At 38.8% G+C, this 25,101-nt stretch overlaps 1 protein-coding gene across 2 annotated transcripts in view; it reads right to left on the reverse strand.

The window, feature by feature from the left end:
* LOC136256477 (uncharacterized) overlaps positions 1-25,101 on the reverse strand; it is a 27,829-nt gene continuing 2,728 nt past the window's right edge. For both annotated transcript variants that reach the window (XM_066049446.1, XM_066049447.1), the window contains 12 exons: positions 23,446-23,745; positions 22,809-23,123; positions 21,467-21,820; positions 20,866-21,017; positions 13,883-14,048; positions 11,770-11,846; positions 5,951-6,215; positions 2,489-2,788; positions 2,144-2,197; positions 1,737-1,833; positions 1,554-1,611; positions 1-1,390 (listed from right to left, as the gene is read on the reverse strand). In XM_066049446.1, the coding sequence (XP_065905518.1) occupies positions 167-1,390; positions 1,554-1,611; positions 1,737-1,833; positions 2,144-2,197; positions 2,489-2,788; positions 5,951-6,215; positions 11,770-11,846; positions 13,883-14,048; positions 20,866-21,017; positions 21,467-21,820; positions 22,809-23,123; positions 23,446-23,745 (3,362 nt within the window). In that variant the 3' untranslated portion in view covers positions 1-166. The remainder of the gene's footprint in view (positions 1,391-1,553; positions 1,612-1,736; positions 1,834-2,143; positions 2,198-2,488; positions 2,789-5,950; positions 6,216-11,769; positions 11,847-13,882; positions 14,049-20,865; positions 21,018-21,466; positions 21,821-22,808; positions 23,124-23,445; positions 23,746-25,101) is intronic.

A 25,101-nucleotide genomic window follows, 5' to 3' on the forward strand; every position in this document is an offset into this window, starting at 1 on the left:
TTCAGCAAATACAGTGCTTTTACTGGTAAGTGATTATTAATACATCGACATAAGAAAACAAAACAGTAATATCATTTTTAATGCAACTACATGGCCAAACAAGAATCAGCAATTAGCTATAACTGTCTGGAATTGCCTAAAGTGTGTATACACTGTACTGAACATGTTACACATCAACAGGAGAGTCATCAAAATTTATGCAATCAGAGTCAACACTGCTACCATGTTGTGATTCTGTAGTATTATTATTGTCTTTGCTGTTAGCAGCATGCAAGTGATCAACATTTTGAGTGACAGTCATGAATCTTGATTCATTTTCTTTCCCCATCATTGTTGTACAAGAATGTGGTGGACCCATGGTACTAACCAGATTGCCTTCATTGTAAGACACATATACTCCAAATTCTGACGTTGACAGACTGTCTGTTGCTGGAGCATTTGAACTGACCTGATGGTCTGAAGCAGTGTTACTTTGAATGGTGTCACCAGCACTGCTTCCAAGTAGTTTGGCCTTTTCTTCAGTGATATAACCTCCCTTGTATACTGAGCAGGATTCATCATCACTGCTGTTAGAAGGCAATGTCTCTGGTGTTTCATCAGTACATTGAGATATCAGATGAGCTACATTCTCTTTGTTATTCTCAATATAAGGACTGTCACTTGTGGGAAGATTTTCGACATTCTCAACATATGGAAAACTAGTAGAAGAAGTACTTAAAGCAGCACTTTTGTTGTTTAAAGAGATTCTTGGCAAATGATCAGTTGTGCTGAAGTCTTGAAGTTCTATTTTATTCAGTGATACAGGTGAAGGGGAACTGCTACTTAAACCCTCAAACAACTTAGCCATCTCATTGTTACTTCCTTTTTTGTCCACAACACTATCCCTTTTACTTCCACCAGAAGCTGCTGCATTTGAAGCTAACAATCTGGGATAGCCACTATCGTCATCATGAGGGCCTGGTGTAGGCGGAACAGTTTTTATAAGTTGCGCAGTATTGTTATTGTTGGTATAAGGTAGAGCTGATTGGTGGTACAATTCAGCACTATGAATAGATCTTCTAGCTTTATCAGGTACGGGAGCTAATACAAATTTAGGTTCAGAGTCTCTATCAGTTATCTGTGCTAACATGTAGTTAATATCATCACGTGAACGCTGGTCAACATTGTCTGAATTGAGATCAGTTGGGACCTGATAGACGTCAAGTTGACTGGGGCATTCTTCTGTTGGGGCCTGACAAATATCCCCATCTGAAGTAACAGTTGGTACTCCATCTGAACCAGCAGGAACAGTTCTTTTCATCCAGTCAATGACCTTAATATTACTGGGGGTATCTGGGACTGGTATATCTGAATGGGGTGTTGAATTAGTGCTGGATGACCCTGTACTGGCCTGCAAGTACATTAACATTTTTAAAAACACAATATACATAAAGTAATGTTGTTACTAAGGCAAGCATATTTCGCATAACAGCTAATCTTAGGTAACAACTACTGCACTTACAGTGTATAAAGGCTAGCAAAGTGAATATTTAATGACACACATTTTTCCTTACCGATCGACCTTGTCGATGATGACTGACAATTACCTGTTGGTCTTGTTCCAAAGATTTTCTATATAAAAATAAACAAAGTGTTCGTGCATGCATCAACTGACCCACTATTGTGTAACAAAAATATATAGTATTGTGGTAGCTACTACACACATGATGGGAGATTGAGATTAATGCTGTACATACCTTTTGCATCGATATACTGACACACCAATCACAATTACCAGTACCAGCAGCAATATGGTTACACACACAATGATTGCAATAATCACAGCACTGCCAACTATATAGGCAGAAAACAATACTGCATATAGCAATAGCACTTACTGAAACTCGTTCTCTGCAATGAAATACAGTGGAACCTGTCACCAGTCACAGCCAGTTGCCTTTGGGCCAAAATTTCTTGACCTTACTATGTAGGTGGTTGTTTTGTAGATAAATGTAAAAACCCTAGCTCGGGAATTTTCAAAATTAGTGTTTTAGAGAGGTGGTCTTTCTATACAGGTGGCCACTAAGACAGGTTCTGCTATAATTGTACATCTTGAGAAAAACACTCTAAGCTAGAAACATCATAAAAATATGTGTAAACTTACAACTGTTGGATGTGTCACTAGGACTAGGATTATAATTACTAGGCTGAATTGGACCTACATAAAACCATACAATATCAAATAATACAAACACACACATGCTTGCTGTACCAAATATACATAAAATGTGTGCATATACCCAGATCAGAACTCAACCCTTTAATACTGGAGTTTGTAATACTGAACATCTGTACATCTGCAAATGTGGGCTTGAAGTACAAGTACTTGTCAAGGCAGCCTATTGAAGTAAACAACTACTCCTTTTATAGGATTCAGTTAAAATGCTAAGGTTTCACTATACTGTAACTCAAATTTAAATAAGATACATTAATTATGCAAATTTCTAACCATTAGGAAGTTGTATGGGCTGTGAACTATATTCTTCTACTGGTTCACTTAGTGTATCAGTGGTAACCACTTTTCCATGGATACTATAAGTATGGCCTGCTGTCAAGTTGGAGAATGTGTGTGATGTCAAATTGGACATGTGCATCCTCTCTTCTCCTCCTTCATTGATGAAGTACTGAAAACCTGTGATAAAGCCTGCTCGTACCATGCTTTCAGCACGTTCGCCAAGATTCCAATGAATTGTTATAGTTGATGGATTAGAAGACACAGTAAACTTGATGTCATCTTTCTGAACGTCTCCTGTGTACAGTGCATTGATAGTAAACAAGTGACCTGCTCCTCATTATACAAGTAATTGTATAACTGGTTGTATATAGCTAAAATATTGTGCACACTTATGAACATGTTATCTACGCATACAGCATAGATAAGCGTTTGCTGATATTAGATTTTTTTCCAGCTAATATTCAAACCAATGCCAATCCGATATACACTGTAGTAAGCACCATTACTTCCTTCAAACAAAAAAAAAGGCAACATGGCACATTCTAGTGGCATTATTCGCCATCAGCAACAACAGCCAAACATGTTAAATAGCAATAATTATATATACTGTAGATTCACATACAGTAGTGAATAAAAAAAATGTACAGTACGTGTAGCAAACAAAAGAGTTCCCATTGTGTTTGCATTGGATTTACCTGCATCTTAAAGCAGAATGTTTACATTCCTACTAGCATTGCAACTGTTTTATCCACAAAATGTTGTTTGGGCTTATATACTAGTTTATGACAAAGGGGTGGACACTAGCAAATATATTGTATTAGAGCTAAAACAGATGATTGTCACCAGCTATGGAGACATGAGCGTCCTAGTTCATGTACCTGGTGAACAATTAAATGGTTAGCAAATTCGTGTTTGTGCATTCCTATGGTACAGTATGTATGATTCTTGAGAGTAACTACAATTACCAGCCAGGATATCCAGCTGCCAAAGATGTGATAGACCAAAAATGACCATAAACACAAAGATATACTTTTGTACAGCATATTTTACAGTAGACTATCCATAAGAAGTGTTTTGAGCTTATAATAGATAAGCTAACCTGAAAAAGCATAAGTCTGATCCCAAGCTGCCAAGTTACTAATGTACTGGGGGATAAATGGTGAGTTTTAGGTTACTATAAATTACTGAAATCAAAGGATATCATTATTTCATGTAGTGTATACTGAGCTGAGCTACATTACAGGAGCTTTCCAGGTGTATCCATTCACTGGACTGGACTACTGGACTCAAGTTTTTTTGTTTGTTGGTTTTCTTGCCTTTTATAGCCAGACTTAACCACAAAAAGTGCTTTAGAAATTGACACCATTCACCATGAGATGTAAAACTTGTACATTGATGCACTAAAACCTTATAGTGCAGCTAGTTATTGAAAACAATTTGCCTACTGCTAGCAAGGATACCAGCACTGTGCCCTGTTAACATGTTTGTCTGCCTTCTCTAGTAAATTAGCACACAATATAATACATTTTACACCATGCAATTACATTATGTACATAGAAATTCTGTGCATTCATTCTAGCTTTGCTGGCCCTTTGGTTTATGATGTTTGTAAATAGAAACGAGTGCACAGTGTTATATTTTTAAAAGAATTGCTTCCCAATGTGCACACTTTCTAACAGACAGGTAAGGTTACACAGTAAGTGTAACAAGAGTTTAAACCAAAGTTATACAAATAGACCCCTTGCTCCATGTGTGGTATACTTCTCTATGTAATCAATTTTAGGCGAGTCCAGTCGTCCAGTCCAGTCCAGTCCAGTCCAGTCCAGTCCAGTCCAGTCCAGTCCAGTCCAGTCCAGTCCAGTCCAGTCCAGTAGTCCAGTCCAGTAATCCAGTCCAGTGAATGGAAACACCCGAGCTTTCCCTAGGCACGTACTTGTTAGTACATTAATGAATATTATTTCTACACAAGAGTAAAAGGTTTCATTGTCTTCATTTATGTTAGCCAGTTGGTTGTAACATAGATAATAGAGTAATAGGGATAGGAAACGCAATAACGTGACGTCACAAAATACGTACATTTCTATTGGAATTCCGTGTAGTACGTCACGAACATACTCGTTACGCTTGCTGCGCTTGTATCAAAGAGAAACAAATTGTTGTAACGACAGAATTTTGTAATCAACGACTGTAAAACTTCGCTACAGTGAACTCAAGTAAGTAATCGAGGGAAATAGGATGGTACCAACCCTCAAGGAAGTTATACGCAAAATTAAAGGAGATTGAAAGTGAAAAAAAACGGACCAAAAATTACTTTAAACCACTTTACTTTCTTCGTAAATATATTCTATCCTTTTAACTGTGATAAACCTATTCCTTACCATTTAACAGAGGGAACCAGAGGAAATATCGGAGCAAAACAGGAACTGTTGCTTGAAGAAACGACTAAGTATCTTCCATTTTTAACCAAAAGTTTAAACCACCTTGCAGTACAACGCAACGGTAAAAGACTGTGTTGGTGATACACCTAGCTTACCACAAGATTCGAAAGTGGAACTGGCTATAAAAGAAGCGGTATGGACGAGGCATGAAGGTACGATGAGCGAAAGTGTGACAGCGTGTAACAATCACGGTTAATGCGATACGCTTTGTTACAAAATCTATGGTCTGAATTCTCTCGCCAAAATCTCTCACATAGGCCTAAATACTTACCGTAGTCTGTTGGATTACTATTTACGCTGCTTAGAACACTAATTCTCACAAAACTGTCTTGTCCTTTCAAGTCACGCGTAACGGAAATCAAACCGGAAATCGCTTGCGTTTCCTATCCCTTTACTCTATTATCTATGGTTGTAATTGCTGCACTCTACCACCACATAAAGCTATCTAGCTAGGTATAAAGAAATGGACACATATTGATTGGAAACAGATACTGTAACTGTAGTAGCCATTCTATACTAGTTCAATCTCTCTTTGTACACACCATGCACTTGTAGTGAGGTACAAGATGACATAGATAATCCTTGACTATTAGCTAAATAGTGTTTTATAGCTTGATGGAGGCTTGCACTGCTGTATACTCCTTTTTGGTACTGTTGCGGTTGCATTTCCTTGGCATTCCTCTAGTCCTCGTTCAGTTGAGAACAGTACTTGTGTGGGAGTGTATAAACAGTGGAATGGACTACTGGAATAGTGGAATACTGGAATTTTGTGAAATGCAATGCAAACACCATGGGAACCTCATGCACTACTCAACTAAATAGTATACTGTATCTGCTGCTTTTTGTGACACTCATAAATTATAAACAGCTAGCTGTTATACTGCAGTACAATAAAAAAGGAAAGCTATGAGGTACTGTACAGTGTACGCATTCACAAAGAGCTTTTGCCATGGGTGTCTTAATTTGTTACCAGTAACATGCATAAAAGTGTAAGTATACACACACACTATGATCTTACGATTAGAAACTTTTGAAACCCTAACTGAATCACTCCAGGGAGAAAATCCTGCTGATGTGTTAAAAGAAACAGAAAAATCCACATCTTTCCAGCGGTGTAAATCATCAAGTGTAACATCAATGTGGACCAGTTGGTCATAAGTGGTTGCTACACCAGCAGAATTCTCCAAATAACTCTTGGTATAAATACTATCATCATTAGGTGTACTCCACCTCAGAATCATATTGGAAAATGGTAAATAACATAACTGACGACCTGGGGGAATCTGAAAACAGAAAGCATGTAAATATCATACTGAATACCACCTCTCTTTCCTACATAACATATTATGTATGGGGGCAAAGAGCAGACAGTTTATGTGTTTCACTGGTGGTGGTCACACTTCTATAAAAGTACTGGGTACATTTGTAGAGTGTACACAGTAAATGGTAGATATTAAAAGTAGGCATCCATATACACTGTAGATACAAAATCAAGAGAAATAAATTAAATAATATCCTGTATATAGCTAACCACTTACATACATTATGTCTCTTGTTTCACTATTTAGCACATGAATCCATATCTTTCGTGCGATAATTCTATCAGTATACCATGAAAATACTAAGGATAATTGTTTGACTACAGTATATCTTAATCTTGTGAAACCTCATTCTGTTGTCAAGCAGCCAAGCAGCTAGCTATATACAAGCAAGCAAGCAGGCAAGCCAAAAATCACTTTATTACTAATTGACAATGACATCAGATACATTAAGACTAGGGCTGGCATTGACAACCTGGGTGCCTCATTCTGCAGCAGGAAGCTACACACCCACACGTACATCACATGGCAGCCATCTAGATGAGATTTTAAGCAAAAATCACTCCTCTTTATTACCCACGCAGGCAGTTGAAATACTGGGCAAACTGTCTCACCCCACATCATGTCATATTTGAATTGTGAATGATCACATGATTGTCCACTAGTATATTTGTGATGATCCGCTCGCTTCATCACAGACTATACTCCAGACAAACCAGTATAGTATACCACATTCTTGTAGCTGTGTAGGCTTTTATTGTATCTGTGCAGTCAATTTACTGTATAGTTGCCTAATCGCTTAAATTAATCATAGACTATTCTAGCAATAAGGGGGCCATGCTGCATAGGAAATTTGAAAAATCTCTGGGGAAAAGTTGCAAGTCTTTGCTAGTTTACTTGCTTTTAGCATCCATTTTAAAGCATTTTTTCAAGCCTTTGACATGCAAAAATCCTGGGGTTGCACTCCCAGACCCCCTTGAACTTCTAATTACTAGCTATATGGCCATGTAGCAAGTTTCATGCTGTGTCCCCTGTATGTTAGGTCTATAATTACTTATGTAACACTTTCACACCTCAGATCAAAGGAGCCGCCCGGGCTACATTTCGTATGTAGCCCAGCTAGCCGGGCTACATACGAAATGTAGCTGGTCTACAACTGGGTAGTGTTTATATAAACGTTGATGCTGAAATCGATTGTGGGGATCAATCAACACTCACGTGATTAGGATGTACGACTTGGATTTCGCTATGTATTAGTATTAAATTATGGACAATATATATACAATCATTACAGGTAACTTAAAGTTAATAGGCCGAGGATCTTTTAGTCTGTCCATATCCAATTTGATGCCAGTAATTATCTAAATTGTTCTTAAACTTGTTTAAGCACTAGCGTTTTGTTATCCTCGCCATCCTACAAGTTGAAAAACGTTGGGCTAAGGTGAAAACTGGTGCTATAGCTTATTCATCAATCGTTTCCACACGTTTTCGAATATGGACACGCCCCCATCACGAAGCTACCACTTTGCATGGAGTAACCACTCCACAAGCAAGCTTACCTGTCTAGGCCTTTAGTGAACTGCATAGTTTTTCCATAAACGATTCAATAGCACTGAATAAAACATTAAACTCGTGTAACGGAAATTCTCCGTGATATCTATAGGATATGTCCATTTATCATACTGAATGTAACCAGAGCGTACTAGCTGCTGACCCATAATCGAAAATTTTGGGTATGCATATATAATACATCCAGTGGCTGCACTTGTATTGGCTTGGGTGATTGATTGCCCTGTACAGGCTATCAGCCTAATAAGTGTTACATATCAGCAGTAACACGGGAATTTGGGCTTTGCCTGATATGTATGCCCATGTTACAACTATTACATGTACAGGGGGTGTATATATAGTATAGATAGAAAGTCTGAAAAACAATAAGTATACAGTAGGTGAATTGAGCATACTACCCTGTATTTAACTAGTTAGCAGTGATATATCACTAAAATTATATATCCAAGTATCCATTTTTAAAAGTTTCCTTGGGGGGGGGGGGGGGCTGCCCCAGACGTTCCTAGAATGTTTGTGCTTTGTGATTTGCATAATATGCTTTTGCACACGGCACAGTAACTCTTCACCATTGCATGTTAGCAGAAATTTCAATACCTACAATGGCCTGACCAACTCAATTTTCCTTCTGGGATGATATCTTGTTTGGGGGAAGGTCTAGTATAGCATGTGTAAGGGTGTGGACGGAAGGAAAAATTTTCAATAGCAACTGGATCTGGAACCAATTTTAATGGAAATTGAAACATCATCGAGATAGGATCTTAAAAAATTAATTTGAGATTGAATTTGGTAGCAATTTTAAAGAAGAGAAAGTTTTGAAAAATAGTCAAGAGAGTATATAAAATGAGAAAACCATAAGAGTATAAAAACAAAGTCTTCAGTTTCTAAGGGAGGAGGAGGGAGGCAGGGGAGGGACAAATGCTTCCCAACCCCTTACAGTTGTTACATTAATGGAGCCTATACAGCACCTATACATTTCATCTTTCTTCAAATTTCCAAACGTATGTGATAATAACTATTATTGTTGTATTATATTGCACAAACAAATCACATCGTAACAATTGGTTGATGATTGACCATCGTAACAATCGGTTGATGATCGATTAAATCGACATCGATTTGCAGGCCTAGCGCGTATGTATGTATACGTAATGTTTAATATTTCTGGAAATGCTTCTGTGACCTGGACAATGAAATCACAACCGATTATTGGGCACTCATAACCGATTAATTGGCAGACAATTTACTTTTGATACAAAACCATTGAATGACAAAAAGCCTTGTTTACACCACACAGACCAAAAACAGTTAACATTTGCTATACAGTTGTAACAATTTAATCAAGAAATGCACTTGATGCATTTACACTTTCGTAATGTTCTCTTGTAATCTTCGTGTAGTCGATAAAGGTTTTCATGAAGAAAAATTACATACTGTGGTGTTAAGCAAGATCTTTGTTGAGAAATGACGTTTCCACTAATGCTAACTAGGCTTTCTGATGGCACTGATGTTGCCACAGTGCAGAGAGTTTGTCTAGCCAATTTACAAAGTGTGGGATAAATAGATTTATGGTCTCTCCACCAGCGTAGAGGCTTGCCATCTAGATCAATTAGTGGCTCAATCCTATACTTAGCAACTTCAGCACAAGCCTGTTCACTTATCGACATAGTTGTACTCCTGTCAGAGCCATTTATTCCAAATTTTTTACCTAGCACTTTTTTCAATGGATGTACTTTTTTCTTTTTCTTAGGTGGGGCCTCCACAGCAAGTGAAGAATCTTCTACATCTGATATTTCAACAACTTCACAGTCATCTGCAGAATCACCATTAGCAGCAGTTAAAGTGACATTTATCTTCATGAGTTCACAAACTTCATTTTCTACATGTTTAATAACACCATCCATCGTAGCTCTGCTTAAATGTGCAAGGGATTTAAATCGTGGGTCTAAGAATGAAATAGTATTCATAAGAAGAACTAAAGATGGCTCCAAGTATCTTTGATTTAAATCCTCATCAACAGCTGTCTTGACTGATTTTATTGCTCTAGAATCACCATCCTTTTGTTCAGCCTTTTCTTTTAAATCAGCTAAAATTGGTCCAACGCATGATAACGTGGGATATTGCTGACCACTAAGTATTTCTGTGGAATCTTTAAATGGTTCAAGAAAATGATACAAATCCTCTAGTATAGTTGGAGAGGGTTCCAAATAGTGTAGCTCTCTTCTTGCATGAAAAATAGCCACAAGAGCTTCCAGCTGTTCAATAACTCCACCAATCATTGCATACGTAGAATTCCATCTCGTGCATACATCCTAATTAAAACAACACTTTTAAATCTATACATATTTGCAATGATTTATTGCAAACAATAATACAACTTAACAAATATGTAATTTATTTAACCTCATGTTGAGGAGGGCCTAGCTGTTTCTGCTTGCTCTTTAAAGCCTCAGAATCAAGCCTTGACTTGTAGAAATGTGTAACTATTTTCTTTGCCAGAGCTAAGGCTGAGTGTACCTCTTGAACATCCAAGTCATCCTGTACAGCTAGGTTTAAACTGTGTCCAGCACAAGGAATTGCTAGCAATAACAAACAATCAATCACAGCATTCCTAACATTCTGGGCATTGTCTGTTGTAACAGCAACCACTTCCTTTTCAATGCCTATATTCCATTCTTTAGTGCACTCCTTTAAAATGTCAGCGATATTAATAGCTGTATGCCTGCCAGGAAAATTACGTGTGACAAGATTTCTGTGATGGATCACAAATTGGTTATCGATAAAGTGGACAGTCATTGATATGTAACCATCACCAGATCGAGATGTCCACATGTCTGTCGTCATTCCAAGATAAGACACACCATCCATTTCTTGGCATACAATCTGTTTGGTTCTACAATACATCTTTTCAATCACAGCATCCATAGTATGGCAACATGGAACAACATATCGAGGCTCTGCTACCTCCATTAGGTTTAGAAACCCATCACCATCAACAGTGCTCACTGGCCTCAGGTCTCTAACAATAAATTCTGCGACAAATTCTGTTAGCGTCTTAGCTCTGGCCGAATTAGGAGGCAGCTTTTCAACAGTCCATGACCCTCCATGTACTTTTTCTATGAAACGATTCATAGTGACACTTGGCTACCCCACTCCACTAGGCTGGTGACTCAATAATTCACTGCATTCGATTGGGTGCATTGCTCGCAGATGGTTCCACAGATTTGTTGTACCACCACAGTTTGATATTTTCGTTTTACACAGTGCACACGTTGGCTTTGTACCAGCACTAGATTTTACCTTGCCAGTCGTGACGTCTACTTGTATCCAAAGTAAGTCCACACTGGTGCTACCTTTCCTGGAGGAGTCTTCAACTCAATACCACCGCTCGCCATTATTAAAAACTATCGAGAAACTGTAGAAACTTGGAGAACAAAGCCAGAAAATGGCGCTGAGTAGCTCACATGTGTAAATCACATGATCTGTGAATTAATCACTGATTGTGTCAGTAATCAATTGACCATCGTAACAATCGGTTGATGATCGATTAAATCGACATCGATTCGCAGGCCTAGCACGTATGTATGTATGCGTAATGCGGGTGATGTCTTTAAAAAATTAACTAGTCTCCACTAGTCTTCATTTGGTTCTACTTGGGGTACTTAGAGATAATGAGTCACTCTCTAGAATTCCTATGGATATAATTACATGAAAATATCAAGGAGAAAACATCCTGACAGCCTGGTAGACTCCTGTAAGCGTTCGAGCGTAAATCGGATGGCTGCAGGTTCGAGGCTACCTAGGTCCAGTCATGGATTTTTTCCAGTCAAGGATTTTTTCATTTGTAGCAGGCTAAGAACGGAGTCATCAGTAACCCAGAGGTGTTACACATATATATACAAATGTTTTAATTATTATTCAATATTCACATATACTACTCAAAATTAATCACCTGAAAGCTGACTTTAACCTTGGTACCAACTTCGCCAGTCCTTTTTGCAGTCACGTTGTAAGCTGCTTGTTGTGGACCTGAAAAACATTGTACAGTCATAACATGTCTAGTTAACATGAATTGTGTGGTTAACAGCTCAAAGATTTTATACTATACTACGGTATGTAACACTTTCACAACTCGTATCAAAGGAATTCCTGAGGATATATTTGCCATGTATACTACTCTAAAGGGATACAACCACTTTCTGTTATAAACTGTGGAAGTGACTGTTCTATCCTAAAGTGTATGTTTGGCAAATACAATACGGTTACGTGGAGAATTTATTTAAGGAATGTTATGAAAACAACACACAGTAAATTGCTAAAACCAGCCAAACTAATCCTACCAGTCCGTTTTGCGGCTAGAAATAGATTGCATAAACACTTACTGAAGCTATTTAAACACAACTCCACTAAGACTGCATGATTGATCATGTGCATGACATTGTAAATCGCTAACACTAGCCAAAATAATCCTATTAGTTCATTCTACGAGTAGAAATAGATTATATAAACACCAGGGATTTTTCTAGGGGGAGGGGGAGGCTAAGGGGCATTTTGCCCCCCCTGAAAATGATTTTGCCCCCCCCTCCCCCCTGAACTCTGCCTCAACCAGCCCAATGATGAAGCAATGATAAATTGATTTGAAATCATAAAATTTAGTCGATGGCTAGCTAGCTACAATAAAACAAATTTAGCCTAATTTAAGTTCTGCCCCCCCTCAATTTCTGAAAAACTCGGATTGCCCCCCTTGAATTTATTTCCTAGAAAAATCCCTGTAAACACTTACTGATATCCTGATCACCAAAAATCACAGCAGTATGAGAAAATCACTCTGAGCCAGACGACCAGGAACTGGCAGGAAGTACAATGTAACACTTAAAGCACCACCTATGCATGTGTGTACGAAAAATACAGTACTTGGGGGATGCCTTGAGGCAAATACACTTTAATACAGCACTCAGTTTCGCCTCGTGCTGTATCAGCCTCTAGACAACCCCCCCCCCCCCCCCCATGCTGCATTTTCCATAACACATGCGGTGGTGCTTTAGCTACATGGCTGTATAACATAGGGCTTCGTTTATCTGAACTTTTCCATTATCTGAACACACGTACTGTACTGTAAGGCCCAATGAGTCTGGATAATGATCACTGTAAATGTACACCAGTGTACATTGAGATGTATCCCGAGAAAGTGGTTGCACTTCAAAAGAGCAAGCCACTTTCAAGCATAGTATTGATGTGGATGAGGTAGTGATACCGCCTATTTTTATAAAGGCTCAGACTGAAATTGGTTACAGATGTATGGGATTACATTAATGCTCACATAACTGAACTCATGCTCATGGTTGCATGAATTAAGTGGAGTCTTGCCACAAGAAGCACATGTTTCAGTATCCTTGCCATCTAAGAGTTGGGAAATGTTAGTTAAAGGTGAGAACTAGCAAATTCACAAGCATTTACGCATGTTTATGAATACAGACCACACCTTGATTACGGACAACACAAGTTGACCACTCTACAACAAAGCTTATGCCCCTTAGTATATGTTGCAATTAATCTTTAAACAATGCAATAGCATTGAAACACTTGCAAATTCCCCGAGATTCACCCAACTTTATTTATGATATCGTTAGAACTTGTCCATTATATGCTGCCTAGCCATACAGTAATCAAACTTTCCAGCATGTATTAAAAAAGAAACCAGTGGTTACACTTGTATTGGCATGGGTGATTACTCATCTGTTACATATTGGCTGTAACATGGGTACTTGGGATTTGCCTAATATACCTTTGGACTTTGGGCATACATAGCAGGCAAATCCCTCATGCCCATTCTCACATATAGCCCTTGTATATGCAGTAATGTTGACATACACAAGCATGCCAAAATGCACACATTTAGTATTGTTAGTGATATGTATGGCACACACTTTCACTATTACAAAAGACTGAGTTTTGGTTTGTGTACACACACACACACACACACACACACACACACACACACACACACACACACACACACACACACACATGCACATGCAATTATAATAAAATACAGTGTAACTAACGTAGTTTTGGAGTTCGACCACAAGAAGCAGTAGCACTTGTGTTCCCAAAATTCACACTGTTCTTGATCACTACTAGATTACAGTCATGATTACAGGGAACTCCATGAAACTGATATTGACTAAAATAACCACGACTAATAGTGTGCTGCAGAGATATGTGGTGAACCTATACATACCACAAAAGATATGTACATAATTACTTTAAACCATATAACTATTTAAATGTATTGTGGAGGCTCCGGATACAAGGTACAGCACTGATTAACTTTAGTATTGCCTCTATATTCTCTTGCATGAGAGCATTTCAAAGCTATAAATAAAACATTACCTCACTTCCGTTTACCGCTTCTTTTCTCTTGCTTGCAGCAGCACACATAGTGTACTAACCCACAAAGGAGAATGTCACAGAGTACAACATTGGATAATATTTTGGAGACGATTTCCAGTGACAGCTGTTTGAGGGACGCGCTTCTAAAGAACTTAGTGTCTGGTCACAACGAAAGTACAGTCTCTCAAGTCAACAACATGTGAGCTTTCCTGGCTCGATCATCTCACCAGACCGATACTGTTCAGATGGTTCCCACAACTCAAGCGTTCCAACCAGGAATTGAACCTGCATTGGCTGTACCTTTACACCAATGAAGACATAATTTTGTATTGGCTGCGCAAACGCACCAATCAGACAGCACTATCAGCTAATATAGTGCTAATGCTATCATTAACCCACTGGCTAGTTACACACAACAGTCGGGAAGGGACACGAAAGTCCAGGATGGCTCAATGGCTAATCATGGTAAGCATCAAACAGAAACATATGCAGGGCATCAATTAGAGTTATATATTGCAAGGGCAAAAAATGAGCCACTGTACCATGACTTTGATCCTGAGTCTCTGGACACAGAAGATAAGAATGCATTTGCTGCTCGTACAATCATCACTGAATACCTCGAGAAACATTTCCGTCGAACGCTAAAGAAAACAGCCAGACCAGCGATGCACAAAGCCCATCCAGTTCTCAGGACTGCTGTAACAAAGGCACCGATAGTACACCAGTTCGTTAAGGACTACTTGAAGTCACAATTCCCAAGGCAAGAGGAGAACAACCTGGCTGTATTGCAGTCAGAGCTTCTGAAGGTTTGTGGGCCTATTAGTCTGGCGCCGCCTGCCCCTTCGCAAAAAGTAAGGGTCTGGTGAAATAGAGATACTAAATCATTTCTACTGCCAGATTCAGCGGTAGCCAATTAATGTGTGCCAATGACATTCACACATAAATCGCCTTGGCAACATAATGCAGTTGTTTGAATTGAAGGGCAATCAAGTGACGTCACAAGCAGTAAGTGCGCTGTCTAATTGAATTCCTTTCAAAATGATTTGGTATTTGTATTTCCCCAGACCCTTACTTTTTGCGAAGGGGCGGGCAGCGCCAGACTATGGGCCTATGACCTGACTATGGTCTGACCTTATTGAAAATAACTTGCTAGATGACGAAACTGCTGTTATGAGCATGCATGATGTGATAAATATAATTCAGCGCTCGCTAGTACTGCTTGGTAATGCGAACAAACTGTTGTCTCAAATATGGAGAACTAACATACTACAGTTGGTGGACCAATCGCATAAGAAGTACAGACAGGAATCCCCCGACCAGCCTGGAGAGTTCCTGGATTTACGAAGCATTTGAAGGACCAGGTGGAGTCAGGAACTTCATTAGCCCAAGTGGTGTCAGCCTCACAAAGGTACCACCTGCACAACTCCCGCACCCCCACTATCACTCGTTCAAGGCAATAGTTTTTTTTCGAGGGGGCCCTACTAGGAACCGGGGATCCCAGCAGGGCAGGCATTGCGTTCCCACTCGCCAGAGCCAGTACAGGGCCGGGGTCAAGGCATTCTCAGGTTGAATCAAACTTACCGGCCACCAGCCTAATCTAGAAAATACTGAGTTGCCTTCCATCGCCCCTGAAAGCCTTTGCATCCTTAGACCTAGATACGTCCTTAGTGGCCATGCACCAACTTACCCCAGTCGGTGGCAGACTACACCTATTTGTACGCAATTGGGAGAAACTAATGAAAGATTCTTGAATCCTCTCTGCTGTAAGAGGTTATCAGCTGCCTCTGTCATTGGCCAACATCCAGAGCAATCCCCACAAACTATATGCTGGATTCTGTCCGGGAAAAAGCATTGGAAGAAGAAATTTCCAGCTTGGTACTAAAAGGAGCTGTAATACCAGTTCAGGATCACCACAGTGTGAAACTGGTCTTTGTTGTACCGAAAAACAGAGGAGGGTGGCGACCAATAATACATGTAGATGCTTATACACATGCTTCTTCTGAGCTTCTGAAGAACTTGCAGATGGTAAAGATAGACTTAAAGGACACTCATCATACAATACCAGTGGCCAGCGACTTCCACCCTCTTCTGGCATTTTGAAACACAGGGAGACCATTTTTAGTTCAAGGTACTACTATTCGGGATTTGCACCGCTGTATGTATTTACCAAGCTGACAAGGCCAGCATAATCATATATCTGGATGACATGCTCATATCAGCACAATCAGAAGACGATCTATTTACAACTTAGCAACAGTCCTCTGGCTGTTCACAGCCCTAGGGTTCATAGTCAATGTAGCAAAATCAGTGCTAGTCCCAACCACTCAGATAGATTTCAACACCAATGCTATGTCCATAGCCTTGCCACCAACCAAATTAGCAGAGATAGTGAAGGAGACGTCACACCTGTTACAACAGCCCTCAGTCTCAACAAAGACCCTAGCATGTCTTGTGGGGAAATTAGTAGCAACAACGCCAGCAGTCCCCAATGCTTCTTTGCATTACTTGGCCTTGCCAAGTGTGAAGATTGCAGCAATTTTATGCCCATTAAGAGGTATGTACCCTCTCATCAGAGGCTATCAAGGACTTGACATGGTAGAAGTGCGACCTTCCTCGCCATTCCTCTTCCCCAATACTGAAACCAGAGGCCTCCATGGTGATCACATCTGCTGCAAGGCTGGAGGGCAGCCTGCCAACGAGAGAGGACAGGAGGACCATGGACAACAGAAGAGGCTCAGAACCACATCAACTTCTTGGAACTGAAGGTAGCTTACTTAGCCCTTCAGTGCTTCCTGAAGGAGAGGGTGTCAGTGAGTGTCTTGATCAGGATGGACAATAGAACAGCCATCTCCTACTTGAACCGGATGAGGAGCCCATCTCTCTCCCCACTGTGTCAACTTGCATTGGAGATATGGAACTGGTGCAGATAACCATTTATGCACGGCAGCGAAAACACAATAGCAGACTAGGAATCGAGACATCATCAAGACAGCAGCAGTTGGCACCTGTGCCCTGTAGTGTTCGATGCATTGAATCACCTAATGGGTTTTTCACCATGGATCTATTTGCTTCCAGGATGAATCATCAGCCTCCTGTATATTGCAGCTGGAGAATGGATCCAGGTGCCTTAGCAGTAGACGGATTCTCCATATCATGGGCTCGGGAATTTCCTTATCTGCTCCCTCCCTTTTGTATAGTTAGCAGAGTCTTGTCAAAGATTCAGAGAGAGGCAGTCGCTTGTGCATGTTTGATAGTACCGACATGGCCCACTCAGGTCTGGTACTCGCAATTACTTGTAAAGTTGACAGACCTCCACTACTTCCAGACCATGACAATCTGTTACTGAGTCCAGATAACAGATCACAGCCCCTCCAGCTGGAGGAGAGCCTGCACTTGACTGCCTAGCAGACCTTGTCATTAGTTCCTGGTGAGGAAACACCAACTCAGCCTATAACACAGCATGGCATAAAAGTAGAGCTGGGAGATAATTTAGATAAAAAGATTATCTAGATACCTAAATCACCTATCATAAACTAGATAACAAATTTGTTCAAATAACAAATCTCTGTAATCTATTGTAAACCAAGCACAGTCAGATGGAAAACTTGTGGAAAGGTGTCAAACTAGTTGAGGAGTGATAAAATTTCTGGCTTCACAACCACTACTTGTCAAGTCCTATGATGTCACATATTATCGAGGTAATACTATCGGCATTGAGATAAAATGGTTGTCACTTATCGAGATATAGATTTTACTATTATTGCACAGCTATATCCACAACACATCCTGAGGTCGAAGGAACTGCAGTGGAAAACCATCTATTAGTTTCTCGACTTCTCAAAAGAATGTTTAACAGCCGACCACCAGCACCACGTTACACAATCTCCTGGGATGTTAGGGAAGTTGTTGGATTTTTATCAAAAATACAACTTTGCAACCGTATCTACCTTATAGCTTGGCAAAAAGGCAGTCATTGTTTTAGCCCTAGTCAATGCAGATAGATGCTCTGATTTAGCTGCATTAGATCGGGATAAAATCAGGTTGAACCTACAATTTACTGTGGTGCAACTCACTAAAACCCGATCCTCTAAAAGATCAGTGTCTCCAATAAGTTCTACTCTAGCTTTCAAGACAACAGTGAAATTTGTCCCATCACTGTTCTACGTAGTTATATTCAATGAACAGCAGACCAAGTCGCAGGCATAAGTGGACAGCAGCCATTGTTTATTACATTCAGAAAGCCTTTTCACAGAGCCAGGCCAGGTACAATTGGACATTGGATAAAAGATATCTTACAGCTGGCTAGAATAAATACAGAACCCTTTTCTGCCCACTCCACAAGAAGTGCAAGCACATCATATGTAGCTTCAAAAGGTGTACCTATCAGTGACAGTGTAAAAGCAGCTAATTGGTCATCCAGTTCAACTTTTGAGCAATTTTACTACCGCCCTAACAATTGAGAGAACCATCCTCCAATCAACACACGTAGAAAGGTACTAATGCTGTGTGTACACTAATAGTGTAATGCGTGAGTAGAAAGGTATTAATGCTGTGTGTACACTAATAGTGTAGTACGTGAATTGTACACTAATAGTGTAGTACGTGAGTATCATCAAGCTATGAATGTACCATAAGTTAATCAGTGCTGTACCTTGTATCTGGAGCCTCCAAAATACAATTAAGAATTCCCTGAGGACAAGGTCCATAAAGGGAATTGTGATTGTATGAGAAGGTGTAGGATACAAGGTACAGTATTATCTCACCCTAGTTTGGGTTCCCTCCCATCATATATTATTATTGTCTCTCTATTATAGTGAGGAGTAGTGATTCATCTAGAGACTTGTGACCTGATTCCGGGGAACAATCCTAACACTTTTGATCTCAAGGTGTAATTAATAGGTGTTTTCTGATTTGTTATAGGGAGTTATTGACAAGTACACAAAAAAATTGTAATTTTCAACTAGAGTAGGGACCATAGCATATTGAATAAAAGTACTGAAACAAGCTGGAGTGGTGCACGATATTAAATCACAGTAAAACAATGAGAAGTGTTATATCCCTACTGTGCATTTCCAGGTATACAGTAGGGAAATAACATTTCTTAATGTTTTACTGTGATTTAATATCATGCACTACTCCAGCTTGTTTCAGTACTTTTTATCAATGTGCTATAGTCCCTACTCCAGTTGAAATTCCAATTTTTTTGTCTACTTATTTGTTAACTTGTTTGTAAATAATTATTATGACTGCTGAACCAACGCATACCACATCTGAAATGGTGCCGTGCGCCCCAGCTATATCAATTATTGTCCGAAAAGTAAAGTATCCATTACGCTATGTTGTCAGCTATGTAAAACCTGTTACACAGCATTACGAATCAAGAACTATTTGAAAAGCACCTCTGCAATCCACGCATACCGAAAGAAAGAAATGGTGCCGCGTGCCCCAGTTCTATCAATTATTGTCTGAAAAGTGAAGTATCTATTACACTTTGTTGTCGGCTATGTTCAACCCGTTACACAGCAGTACAAATCAAGAACTGTTCAAAATGCACCTCTACAATCAAAATAGCCGCAATGAAAAATACAGACGATTTCCATTTCAAAGTGAAGCCATCACGTGCTACTGCCAAGTTGACACTTTTCACTTTCAGCAAAGATGAATGGGACACAAAGGAAGACACTGGTAAGTACATGAAAACTGCATTGTACGTATTGTACTATGTCAAAAGGCACCTCTCAGTCCAAAGCAACATTGAACAGTGAAAAAAATCAAGCCCATAGCCTTAGCTGTTGTCAAGTTATGCTTGTCTGAAGGCATCAGTCAGTTACTTACTCAGTCAGTCAGTCAGTAGAAAATTCCATTACAATTAAATTATTGTTTTTTAAATTCCATAGCAACTTGTTGAAAACATTTCAGGTCAATCTGAAAGCTTGCCTAACCAACACTGCCTCATCGTCATCTGGGAAAATTGAGGCTGGTTTTTGGGTGATGTTATTTCATGGGCCACGCCAACTCCTTTTTGGTCCCTACTATACAGTACTACCATATTGTATGATTGTTGTACATTTGCAAAGTGTAGTTTGGCATTTTGTTATTGTTTTGTTCATCATGACTTACACTTGTCTGCATGCTCGCAATTCAAAAAGAAGCAGTAAACGGAAGTGAGGTAATGTTTTATTTATGTTTTTATAGTTTTATTCAAGAGAATGTTGAGGCAATACCATAAGTTAATCAGTGCTGTACATGTACCTGGTATCCTATACCTCCTCATACAATCACAATTCCCTTTATGGACCTTGTCCTCAGGGAATTATTTAATTATTTCATAGATGTACAGCACATGCCTACACTGTATGTTTCTGGAACTAATTGTCTATAAGCATACTGTAGCTGCACATTAAAGAAGAATGTTAACATCAGGTTTGTATTCTATGAAAGTTAAGTGATGAGTCTTACAACTACCCTATTTTGAGGTAAATACCATGAATGTTTAGCAAGACAGTATATTTTAATGACATAATTAGCACCTACAGGCTGTATCTACACATGGTGAATTGAACATGACACACTAAGTTAACAAGATGTAATCACAATAGCAATTATAAAGATAACTAAAATTATAATTATACTATTAAATGGATATATAACTTACTTGAGAGGGATCCGTGCACTTCAATTTTAAATCATAACTATCAACTGTGTTGTAATGCCGAGGGCATAGATCCCAAAACACAGCAGTCTGTACACCGGTATGATCGACTACAGAGCTATTACAATACACTGCACAAGGCTTTATCGCTGCCTCTGAAAAGTATACACATGTATATATCATAATGTCTCCCAATGTATATGCATTATAGAGTTAATTCATAGGGAAAAAAAACATTATTCCATTTGATGGGTCTGATAGTTAGAATATAAGCACTACGTACAGCTACTAAATATATGTGTAATTATCAAACTACTGAGCTATATTTATTTCAACTATACTACTTTTGGTATTACAGCTAGTATAGAAGCCATGAACAATATAAACCCACCAGCCTATGGCATTCAAGAGTTTGCATTTATAAAACATATGCAACATGTCAAGAACAGCACACACCACAGCGGTCGGAACAATTACATGTACTGTATCTTGGTCGATCAGTGTCAGAAATTTAAAAAGACAAAGTTACAGTATGAAGAAATATTACATTATAAATAGATGAATACTAAAATTAGTGAGTTCAGTATGAAAACCATTAAAATACCTGGTATGTCAGAGTAGGTAACTACAACAGTGTTGGATAATTTACTCCATTCACTTGCTTTCTCAGGAGGAATGTCTTGCTGAACATCCCACACAGTTTCCACATAAACAGCATAATTCCCAAGCACGATTGGGTTCATTTGTATTATACATGTTGTCCCATGAACATAAGTACAGTGTTCAACTCGACGTATGTCACCATTGTGTGACAGGTATACGATATAATTTATTTGTGACAGTGAAGAGTGGTAATAATCTGTGCTATTCCATTCTACTGGTAAACCAAAGCTTGAACAGTCATCATTATCACAACGTGGCTCGTGTAATAGTGGACTTGCCACTGGATTGGGTTTATCTGTCAATACAATGTAGATTAAAAGGGTGTGAAGTTCCATCAGTAAATCATGATTAGGTACATACAGGTGTATGTATGCATTAGTGTTCAACAGATATCTATAGGTAAATTGGCAGTATCTCTATCTGTATTGAAGAAATAACCTGCACACTGCTGGGTATTGCGATTAGGCTTGATTGGTACATACCGTGTTGGATTTTTGTATACATATATTTGTACTTGTGTTAGTCAGTCGTGTGTTGTTCTATTATGATATTTTATAGCGACTGTTCTATTAGAGATGTACAACGTATCCCTTGACAACCAAAAGGCAATACATGATATTGGCTTTCACATGTGCCTTTATTTAAACTCCCACAAGATGATATAACTGTTAGCATCAGAAAGATTTCATGCCACATTACTCACTGCGAAATTCCTGATAGAAATGTATTAAGCATGTGCAGTTTTAATATTACTACCTATACCGTACAGCAGGTTTTTACTGCATTTATAATTTATCACAAATCTCACAAATTTTGGCAAACGCAACTCTCCATGAAAATAAAATCCACTGAAATTTTTATTTCAATTACTAGAAATGTGTTGTAAGAGGAGAGGAAAGCATTGTTAAGTAAATGTACACATGGCTAGCTCATTTATAAGACATTTTGCATTGCTGTAATAGGGAGGAACATGGAAAAGTGGGGATGTGCGCTGCAACCTAATACTACAGCGGGGCACTTACTGTGCACCCTATTATGGATATGCAGTTTGTTTTCACTTCATGGTGGTACAATAATACATACAGAGTTACAGGGCAAGAAGACATGAAAACACGTGAGATAAAATAAGTACAAATTACTGCGGCTACCCACTGTTTGCGAAAATAAAGTCTTTGCAGTAAAAAAACCTAGTAGTTTGTGTGATGTAGTTCATTTGGTGGGTACAATGGAAAATTCCATGGTTACAGCACTTACAGTAAAAACACATGTAATTACAGACTTACAGATAAACACAACCCTACTGCTGGTTACTGTATGTCCTGCCTCATTCTTAACAAAACACTGATACATTCCGATGATATGTTCATACACAAAGTCATATGAGGTATTTTTGCTGGTTAAAATCAAGCTGAAATTTGATGAAACAAATGTAGCATTAAACAGTGTATTGTCCACTGGTACTCCATTGCGTAGCCAAAGAACATCAGGTGGTGGGAAAGACTTCTTAGAGACAAGACAAGGCAACACCAAAAATATTGGTTTGCCAGTTTTAACATAAATATCACTAGCTTTGACACCATCAGCAACAGTTGGAGCCACTACAGGAATCCAGAAGTGTGTGGATATAAACAAACAATAGTGAAACACTGTAATGCTGCATGTACAATGCAAGCACACCCACACACAATCGTATTCAGTGAAAGAGAAAACACTATAATATGTAGAGATGCATATGAGTGCACAGCAAAGCAGTATTGGATAGTTTATGATTGATTTTAGTAATAAGATATCTAAACTATTATCACAATTGATAAGCCATACACTCACCCACAAATTACTGCTTTACTGTGACATCATGTAATACAATTAACAAACATCTGCCATTTAAAAGATCATCAAATGCCACAACTTGTGACTTACCCAGAACACCAAATGTTGCCGAGCTGTTGATGACTTCACCTGTTTCACTCTCCACCACACAAGTATATTCACCTTGGGTGTCAGCAGTAATCTCAGTAATGTACAAAATATGTCCATTAGCTGCTATATGAAGCTCTCCATTGCTATCACTGATGTTGTTACCATCCTTAAACCATGTATATGATAGAGTACCAGTTCCTGTGGCTATGCAAACTAAAAATGTTTCATTACTTGAGCCCAAGTGTGCCAGTGTATTCTGTGGCTCATACACAAAACTTGTATTCATCACTTGTGATTTTTCTACACATAGAGACATGAACATGTAAAGAAACTTATTAAGTACAATTTATAAACTGTTAACAACTTCTTGTCCCTTTCGTGTGCAGTAGGAAAAGCAAGCATATAATGAGACTATTCATTGAAAGGGTTTGCAGTAGGACTATGCAGAAATCTACATGTAGACAGACTGCATGCAGAAAGGCAAAACCAAGTCAAAGTTATGTTTTAAGGTTTGTAGTAGCTATAGTTGTGTGAACAATTGTGCACATAAGTTCTAGGAATTCACTGAATTGCTTGCTACATGTTGTTGAGTCATATATACTGTACATAAAACAAGTATAAGGATAAGGAAAAATTGAGAATTTTAAGTTCGATTAGGGATCATACAAAAAAAAAGAGTGCTTGGTATTATCTAACCAATACTGCGCCAAGGCACCAGGATGGTATTGTAAAGCTGGTTTTTGGGTGATGTTTTTGGCCAGAAATACCCAAACCTCCATGATCCCTGATGTACAGTACTACCACACCGTATGATAAAGAAAAATTAGAAACTTTAATTTCAATTAGAGATCATAGAAAAAAGTAGGAAAACTAATTAAGGGTTGTTGCCTACACTTGCAGATATACTGATAGACATTTAATCCCTACTTCATACTATGATCCGTAATCAAACTTGAAATTCCTAATCTTTCCTTATACTTGTTTGTCTACTTTTTTCGTAACATTATTTATGACTGGCGAACCCACACTTACTACATCAAAAGAAAGGATGGAGCCAGAGTTAATGTTTTCGTCTGAACTCACGCCCCAGCTATAAATTACGGACTTGAATGTGAAGTGGCTAATACACTATGTTTTCAGCTAGGTTCAATCCGTCACACAGTGCTACAAACAAAGAATAGTAGGAAAAGCACCTGTGCTATCAATCCAGTCACCACGGACAATTTGTGCCCCAAATATCAATTACTGAATTAACAGTGAAGTGGACCTTTGCTTTCAGCTATGTCCCCCCATGTCAGAGTGCTACAAATGAAGAAGAGTAGGAAAAGCACCTCTGAAATCAATCCAGTCACATGGAAAATATGGACAAATTTTATAAGTACGGGAGCCATTATGCTACTGCGAATTGACACCTTGGGCTGTCAGCACAAAGAAAAGGGACACAAAGGAGGAAAAGGGTAAGTCTATGATGTGTGCATTGTACATACTACAGTGTGCCAAAAGGCATGTTTCGGACAAAGCGATGTTGAACAGTGAAAAATCAAGCCTGTAGCCTTAGCCATTATTGAGTTACACTTGCGGTGGCAGGCAGTAGAAAATGCCATTAGAAAATTTTAAAGTTTTTTTGTAACAATTTATTGTAAGCATTTAGGGTCA

This window comes from Dysidea avara, chromosome 5 (genome assembly GCF_963678975.1).
Source record: "Dysidea avara chromosome 5, odDysAvar1.4, whole genome shotgun sequence".
NCBI lineage: Eukaryota > Metazoa > Porifera > Demospongiae > Dictyoceratida > Dysideidae > Dysidea > Dysidea avara.